The 9,438-nt window shown below is 41.1% G+C and overlaps 1 protein-coding gene across 11 annotated transcripts in view; it reads left to right on the forward strand.

Annotated features, from left to right (window-relative positions):
* The window catches only part of LOC132863255 (cAMP-specific 3',5'-cyclic phosphodiesterase 4D-like), a 156,482-nt gene that overhangs the window by 127,424 nt on the left and 19,620 nt on the right, over window positions 1–9,438 (forward strand). For 8 of the 11 annotated variants that reach the window (XM_060895972.1, XM_060895970.1, XM_060895969.1 and 5 more), the window contains 3 exons: window positions 5,023–5,059; window positions 5,547–5,623; window positions 5,799–5,848. In XM_060895972.1, coding sequence (XP_060751955.1) covers window positions 5,023–5,059; window positions 5,547–5,623; window positions 5,799–5,848 — 164 coding nt within the window. Of the gene's footprint in view, window positions 1–1,870; window positions 2,374–5,022; window positions 5,060–5,546; window positions 5,624–5,798; window positions 5,849–9,137 lie in introns of those variants that run through there. The other 3 variants (XM_060895978.1, XM_060895979.1, XM_060895980.1) reach the window with 3 other exon arrangements.

Consider the following 9,438-nt stretch of genomic DNA (forward strand, 5'->3'; position numbering starts at 1 on the left):
ACTTTTATATCTGCACATTATTTACTGTATGTGTTACTTGCACAACAGCGATGGTGAGTTGAAATACAGTAAATCTGGTGTTGTTTAAGCCCTGATGAGCACACCGATATAAAGCAGATGCATTCTGAAGAATCGCATTCATGCCTCCGCTGTCTTTCCTTCAATCCTGTTTGGCCTGCCATTACAAGTTCTGTGTGTAACTCTGCACCGCTATATGCATAATGCAGAGACATATAGGAAAGCAGACATGCCTTTTTATTGACTCGCATGACAAACCACCCAATAATATGTCATTTCCTGTTCAAATTTCTGTGCTCGTTTCTGTTGTTCACAGTTATTCCCTGTACCGGGTATTGTGTTATTCAGTGGCGTTGTGAGGGTGGGGCTTCAGGGGCTTAAGCCCCTCATGTACTGTCAAAAGCCCCTGGTCTTTTGAAGACTAAAAACATTTTGCACCACAAATAATGACTTACCAGTACACGAAACCCGTCTGTCTGTTAGCGCTTAAGTTCATTCTGCTATACACAGTTTGAAAACTTATGTGTTGAGCTGTTAAACAGAACAGTACCTGTTCCGGTCAGCAGGTGGCACTGTTGCTGTTATAATACGGCCATTGGACACTCACCACTCATTCATTGGATGAGTCATGATAATGCATCTGTTGGTGAGTCATAGTCTCTGGGGGCTTAACTCATCATCCCTTCCTAACCCAATCAACGCCCTCGGTGTTATTGTTCATGATCATAGATACATCAAATCAGAACATGTGAACTCATTGTGAAAACATGCATGAAAAATGTAACATTTGTTTGGAACAAAAGAACACCATACTCATGGTGCAGCATGCTGGTGGTTATCCTTTATGATGGTGGAGGAAATGATGAACAGCTACAATATATTTTACTGCAAAACCTTCAGGTGTCTGCTAGTAAGCTGAAGATGCAAACAGCTTTCAGCACAACAGTGACCCAAAGCTTTACATCCAAATCCACAAAGGACTGGTTCAACCAAAAGATCAGTGTTTCTGAATGACCAAGCCAGATCTGATGCATCTGCAATATTTTTTCAAGACGAGTGAGAAAATATTGGCAAGTCGAGATCTCAACTCTCTGATCCAAGACATGGACTCCACAAGACTCCTCTGAGCGTCGCTGGTTTGACCAGCACATCTCACAGATGCTCAATCAGATTGAGATCTGAGGAATTTAGAGGTCATCACCTTGTATGCTGTTATCATGAAGGGATGAGCTTGGTCTGCAATAATGTTTAGGTAGGTGATCGGTGTCAGAGTTACAGTAGATCCACACGAATGCCAGGACTTCCCAGCAGAACATTGCTCAGAGCATTATACCCTCTGCTGGCTTGCCTTCTTCCCATAGTGCAAGCATCTCTTCTTCAGACAAGTGACGCTCATGCAGCCAATCGTGCACATGATGTAAACGAAATGTTATTCGTCAAACAAGGCCGCCTTTTTTTCATCGCTCCATAATCCAGATCTGATGCTGACTTGTCCATCGTAGGTGCCTGTTGTTGGTAGACAGGAGTCGCCATGGGAACTCTGACCAGTCTGAGACTACACAGCCTCATGAGTTCCAGCGTGTTCTGAAACCTTTCTACAGTATAACCTTTCGACAGTTTACATTACAGTAGCTCTTCTAACCGACTAGCCTTCATGCCCCACACGCATCAATGATCCTTGAGTGCTCAAGTCACCGGTTGTTTTTCCTTGGACCACTTTTAGTAGATACGATCCACTGCATACTAAGAACACCAAAGGACCTGCCTTTAGGGATGCTCTGACCCAGTCGTCCAGCCCTCACCCGCCACTTAGATCCTTGCACTCGTTCATTTTTCCTGTACATAAACTTTAAGAACTGACTGTTCCCTAATATATCCCAGCCCACAGACAACCACTGGAACAAAATCAATTTATTTCACTTTATCAGACAATAGTTTTAATGTTATATTATGGCTTGAAATGGTTTGTTTAGCCATTTCTGATAAATGTACTATAATACATGCATTTCGGTTGCATTCTGTGTTAATCACCTCTGGATTGTTGGCATGTGAGTAAGCTGTGGTCTCGAGCTATGTTTAGACAAGCTTATTGCACCACATCCCATACTGACAGAGTCGTCTGAAAGCATGTGACACTCTGCGCACTCCTTCCAGTGACCTTTCACTTGGACAGCGCATGAAGATATAGCGTTAAGTGAGCTAACCAAGGAACACACATGCGCACAAGTCCGCACGCATGCACATGTCTACGGCGGTAGGTCGAATCAAAGGACTACTTGTAGTGACCTGCAAACAAGCAACTCCAGCCATGAGGGTCATATGCCGTTTCTTCAGCGAGCCCAATGACAGACGCCGGTATGTTTTTGCTGCTGTGCCAGATGTGGATATCTCTCGCTTTGTTCGCAAACACTGCAGGGCTGTTTATCTCCCTCCTCTCTTTTCCTGCACTCCTCCCTTCTCTCCTGCACGCCACTAAGTGTCAGGCTCAGTTTGGACCTCAATGCATGCCGCCTGGTTTGTCGCAAAAGGTGCGATCGGCTTCATGAAAACTGCAGCGCCCTGCATTTTGATCTGAGCATGCCACACACTGTCAATAAATAATGTGCTGTTTGTGTGTCGTCTTTGTTTAAAGTGTTTTATCATTTTCTTCATAAAACATTTTAGCGACGGTTATGCCTAACGAACAGAATATTACACTCATTTAGTCTAATGTTGTGTGTTAGACACTGAAAACCTTTAATCACCCTGTGGGTTTAACACACTTTATAATGGAATTGAGTTGTATGCAAAAGTTTAAGCATCCCCTGGCCAAATTATATAATCGAATGACGATTTAAATGTATGAAATTAAAAAAAAAAAAAAAAAGATCATTTTCTGCAACTATCAGTGCACAAAATAGCAATAGTGGCATTGCTTCTACAGGCAGCTGTGAGTATTCTATTTATTTATTTATTTATTTATTTATTATTAATTTTCTTCCTTGCAGAAGAGTTGTAGTTTGCCATAGACCATTTATGAATATATATATATATATTTTTTTTATTTCCTAAATGACTCAAAAACCATTGATTGCTCTCACCACAGGATTTCTATCACTCATTCTAAAATAATACAAATCACTGGGTTAAAGTGTTGTACTACTTTTTGTTAATGGGTGTTGGACTTTTGCGCACCAGTATATATTTAAAAAAACAATAATCACACACTTTGTGAGCGCTGTGTGTAGCAGTTGTTCAATTCATGTATTCCTGTGGATAGCTGTAGACTATAAATAAGTCTTCTATTGGCACGGATCAGAGGAGAGAAGTGGGGAGAGGCATTGTGTAAAAGAGAAGGACTACATGAGGGCTGTATGAGATTGAGAGGTGTAGAAGGCAGCAGGGAAAACACCTTTTTCTTTTTTTTTTTTTTTTTTTTTTTTGACTTCTTAGTGGATGGATTTAGCCCTGACCTTTCTGAGTGTAAACGTCTCAGGCATGAGTCTGAGCCGTGCCAGGACAGTCTGAGCCATGCCAGGACAGAGGGACACTGAAGCAGCGTGCACTGTTACAAGCACATGGCATACACATGGTGCTCTTCACTCCGATTCATTTTCTATACTCAAGATGTCGAAAAGCTCACATCTCCATTCCAGTCACTTTAAACCGTATTAAAGGGAAACGCACATAACCGCTTCTCTGAGATGGAGGACATAACAAATATCACATTTGTTTCATGTTTACAAAGATTCATTATACATACAGTGGCCTCCATAATTATTGGAACCCTTTGTATAAATGAGCATGAATCATCGTCTAAAACACAATGATTTAAAAGGTAATGTCTCTTGAGTCTAAATGATGCTCTCATTCCTCATGTCCCTTTTCTTTATAAATATAAAGGTTACAATAAGCTCGCTCAAATGCAGGTTCACTCGGTCATTCGTCTCTCTCTCGTTTTTTGGGGAAAACCAAAAAGGCATCCAAGGAAAAACACCTGATTCTGCACTTTAAAGTCTGGAGGTGGATTACGGGTGCTTTGGGGCTATTTTGTGGCTTCAGTGGGGCTCTTATGAATTTTGCTATTTCAGCCTAAAACCTGCTTGACTATGCCAGGAACAAGATAACAAGCCAAATATAAGGCTTTTTAATAACCATCTCAGTATGCTGATTTCTTGAGGTCTGTATTAAAGAGGACAGCCTAAGGATATAATGATGCTTGACATGTAAATGGTAAAGAGGCTGAAGATGACTTTTATCCCTGTTAGACATTACAGCAATACATTTCACTAAGTGGTGTTCTCTCCAAGGCAAGTGTCCAAAAATACTATAATAAAGGTGGCAGTTATTCTCATGCGTTTGAGCGTAAACGATCATATATTTCATGTTATTTTATGTTTACATTTGCTCATTTTTTAAATAAGGAGACCAATACAAGCACTGCATTTGCTTGTGAGTCTGATTCAAATAAAAACCGAACACTAAAGACATTTAGAGATAAATGCTGATTATTGGCTTTCCTGATGCAGCTGGAGAATGAATATTTTGTCCCTCAGTAGGACCATCCATGATATCAATCCATGATCTCCCTCCTACAGTATCTACATCCAACTAATTAACATTCACCTGCAAGAAACACGTTCATATCCCCAAACGCCTGACAAGCGCCCCATTCCTCCTCCCTTGGACTTTTGTCCCACATATAAACCATGTCATCAAAGCAAAGTGTAATACTAGATAACGCTCTCCTTCACATTCTTATCCAGAACTTTCTTTTCTTTATTTCTAAAAAAAAAAAAATAAATAAATAAATAAAATACAATTGAATTTTTTTATTTTTTATTTATTTATTTTTTTGCTTTTAATGATATGGTTTTTTTGTGGCGGCAACATTGCATGCAGCATTTCAGACATGTGAGCACCACACAACAGGAACATGACTACCTCCTCCTCGATGTCATTGTAGCTGAGACGCTGTCTGTGTACCAAACTACTAACTCACTTCCTGTGTCCACTCTCTTGCAGTCACGGGGATGACCTGATTGTAACACCGTTTGCCCAGGTTAGTGCCTGTCGGCTCCTTCAGCAGCGCAGCAGGAGAAAAAAAAAAAAAGACGAGGAGATACGACGTTATAGGAAAATAACATTAATAACAAAGTTTCTGATATCACCCAGAAATTGATTATTTTCTTATAACATCATGTCCCACAGCAGTTTGTCAGCAATCATAATGTATTTAGTTCTTCATCAATGACACCTAACCTATTTATAATATAGTTATGACCAGCGTGAGCTCTTTTAGAGAAAATCAGTCAACAACTTCCTGACCAATCAGAATCCAGAACTGTGGCACTATTTATTCATATCTTCTCTGTATAAATAAATATATTCCTACTAAAATATATAATCTCATTTTAAAACAGATAATGATCTTGGTGTTATAATTATGTGGAGTGTAATTAGAGTATAATTAGTTGTATTTGATGAAAATTTGAAGCTCTGTATAACATATAACCTGTTAACATCATTCTGGTTTCTTCTCTCGGTAGGTACTGGCCAGCTTGAGAACGGTACGGAACAATTTTGCAGCGTTAACCAACTTGCAGCAAGAAAGATCCACAAATAAGTGAGTGCAGTTTTATCAGTGTTAGTATGTGGTGCGTACTGTATACCAGTAAAACTGTGCACGGGATCCATTGTCCAGGTTTGGAGACATTCTTCAAAACGTGTGTAATTAAGACGTTGTTAAAGTCGACAGTATTCTGTATAAAGTGCTTTCTCTTTATCTGGTCATATTGCAGGAGGGCTCCCATGTGTAACCCACCTCCTCTCCAAAAGGCTTCCTTCACAGGTAAGATTTCATTTCGTATCGTGTTATGAGTTATGAATGTGACCGACTCGGTTAATGGTGTATGAAACGGTAGGACAGATCGTCATTTGCTTGTAGGATAAATATTAGATATCTCAATGGGAACAAATAACGGTTAAGTAACTGATAGCATACTGTTCCACAGAAATGTGTTTTTTAGTAGGTTATTTTGTACAAGACACTCAAACCTACAGACCATATCTGAGAGCGCCAAACTTGCCCTTGTTTGAACTCATGAGATGCCTTTGTGTAATTTCTACATTTCACCTATAGAGGGAGACAAACTACCACTTTGTGGCTTACATGACTAATTCCTCCAGCAGCAGAGGTTCCATCATTAGACCATGAAAACTGCTGTTAAGAAAATCCAGTGATTTCATGGTATTCTACTTCCTGTAATGTATATGAGGAATGCAGTATTGAACTGATTAAAAATATGGCTAGGTAGGAAATCTAATTGGATTAAATATAACGCATCAAACCGATGGTTGATGAAGATGAAGTATGTTTTCACCAAGAATGTGAAATGCACCTTTGTGTAATTACTTGGTGAAAAGAAAAACCCTGACGTATACACTGTTTTCTTGCGTACCACCTCCTTTATTGGATGAAAGCAAACCTTGCTACGACTCACAAGATGTGTCGGTCAATCAAAGCCCTCAAAAGATCAGTGGTGTTTTATTTGTCACTGAACTGGGAATTTCTGAATTCAGCATGTAATAGCATGCATTTGTTAAGCCTAGGGCTGTTTAAAGGCTTTTATACTAGACTGGAGTCTGTATTTAGAAAGTTATAATGCACCGTTCACACACATACCCTTGCTCAATCAGCACTCGGCTATACTGCGAGTCACCTGCAGATACTGATTGATCTGTTGTATTATGAGCTGGGCTTTAAATAGCACCTGTTAAAAATAGCAAGGTTCTGCCCTCTACTTGGCAATGCTGCACTGGAAGGTGAATGGAATAAGAACTAGGAGAGATGAGGCAATGGTTGAGACAGAGAGAGAGAGAGAGAGAGAGAGAGAGAGAGAGAGAGAGAGGCGGATTAGACTGTAGAGAATGATGTCATCTGAACTCTGACGTCACTCATCAGCGTCCTCCAGGGACACAGAGAAGCCAGTTTCCACGACGCCGCTTCTTCCCCACTGCTTTCTTGGAAGTGGTTTCTGTGTGTATGTGTGACATGGATAGTGGTGACGTGCTGTGGGATGGTGTGAGGACGTGCCATCCGGCTGGCACGATGGGCACAGATTCCATGTGTTTCCTGAGTCAAGGAATTTCACACCGTGAAACATTGCCATCCTACCTTATGACTTTAAGACCTACTGCCGTGCATGATTTCATGAACACAGCACTACAGCTCTTAGTCAGAGATGGATCTGGCATTACTACAGGCTTTTAAGCGTCTCGCTGTGAGAGAAAGCAGGATGAGTTCACAGGATTATACAGGAAGTTGGAAAAACCTGCAAGGTGTTTTATTTAATCTTCTCGAATCTGATTGGTCAGGAGGCGTTAATACTCACATAAATGTATTTATAAAATCCTTTTTTCAAAGAATTGTTTACATGGTAAGGCTTTCGGTGACTATGACACTTATTTAGCATTTTCAGAAAGAGCCTAAGCGTCACAGAAGAGTCTCCAGAAGGGAGGGCTTTGTGCTTCGCTCCAAGCCACATGGTTTTGTCTTATTAACTTTCAGAAAACAAAAGAGAGGCTGGTGAAGGAACGAATGCTGTAACATAAGTAATAACAGCCGCTGTCGTTGATAAACATAACGATAAATGGATCAAACGTATAATGTGTGGTTCTTTAATACATTTGTTAGTGGTTGCAAATAGGGACACCAGTCCATTGCAGGGCACCAGACACACACACACACGCACACACACACACACACACACACATTTTCACACAGCAGAAACCAGACCCAGTAACCCGAGCTCCGAATCAAACTGGGAAATCTGGAGCGGTGAGGCAGTGACCTCCTGCACCACTATGCCACCCATGGATAATGATGTCTCTATAAAATATTTCCACTCGCAGTGCGTTCTTCATTTTCTTGTATTTTTAAAGCAGCAGTACATTCACTGGACAGTTTTTTTTTTTCCAGCCTAAAGTTGTGGCATGATGACACATATCTGACACACTTGTGCCAAATCTGACCCACAGCCTGACGTGGGCTGCTGCATTAACCTTTTAGTACAAGAAAACTAGGTTTGGAGGTTTTTCTCTTCTCCCAGTCAATCCTGGAGAGAATCCGTTCCAGAGTTTAGAGCTGAGTCTGAGCAGCCTTAGAGTGTTGCACTAAACATGAGAAGAATGCCATTGACGTCAGAGGAGACGCCGTCAGCAAGGACAGTGGTCCCCTGTGCTTACAAACTCTCCTGAGCGATTGCACAGCCTTCGAAAGGGGGGACAGACTGAAAATAGGGGTGAAAGTCACACATAGCACAAATGGACCCTTAACACGGCTCTCATTGTCCCTTTGTCCTCAGAGTCCAGCACCTCAGTAGCAAATATATATATTTTTTTTCTGTGGTTTTTTTTACACAGAGATAATTGTGTCAGGTCTCATCTTAGATAGCAGTCATGCACGTACTGAATGGTTTTACATTTGAAGCCAATGTAATACTCACCTGGCAGTGTGTCCACCCTCAGAGCAGGGCTGTTTTTGCTTTATTGTTTGTACAGGCAGTGTATATGTAAAGTATATGTGTATGTAAAGCCCTTTTGGAATGTTCCTGTTTAGGGAACAATATATCTACTGCTTTGGTGATGTTTACATTTGTTTACATTTGTATTGCAGCTTTATCACATCTAGCAGAGAGAAGCTTCCTTTCCTGCTGACAGATGCTCAGATTACAGCAGAACACAACTCCAATCCAAAAATCCAGCCCAGCTTTTCTTTTTCTTCCTGTGTCGTGCTCTCCGGGTCTTTAGACATTGGGCTTTCACAGGAAACCGATTGTGTTTTGTGTAAAGCAAAGCCTCTTAAGTCATGCCGCCACGTTGAGGTGCTGCCGAGCTCTTACTGGCTCACTATTTCCTTATTTTTTTTTTTATATTTTTTTTTTAAATCGGCTTGTTGATCTAACTCCCTAACAGAGGAGGGACCCTCATCACTGTGCTCCTACAGCTTCATATGGAGGTCTGGTCGTTGGCCAGAAGGAGCTGTAGAGGAGGTGCAAGAGAAGTGAGCTCTGCTTTCTGCTCTGCTCCTTTTATTTATTCTTTTTATTTATTTATTTTTAGAAAGAAGTGCATGACTGAAAGTCGAGAGCTGTCCTCCTGAATTTCTCCCTCTCCTCCAGATCACCACCCTCACCTGATGGACCACTACTGGAGCCTGGTGCTAGTCATGTGTTGGGATGCAGATTTGTTGTCTTAGTCAGTGACGCATCTGGCTCAGACTTTTGTGTACGCGAGCTGTGTGAATTTGCATAGTTAGGGCATGGTGTGCCATCGCTCTGTAGACCAGGATCAGTGCACTGCTGGACACTCACCGGTGTAACTCCTTTTCTCTGATTCATCTGGACTTTTCTGCACTACTCTGGACTAAATGGAAGGGGT

The sequence above is a fragment of the Tachysurus vachellii genome, chromosome 20 (genome assembly GCF_030014155.1).
Source record: "Tachysurus vachellii isolate PV-2020 chromosome 20, HZAU_Pvac_v1, whole genome shotgun sequence".
Lineage (NCBI taxonomy): Eukaryota > Metazoa > Chordata > Actinopteri > Siluriformes > Bagridae > Tachysurus > Tachysurus vachellii.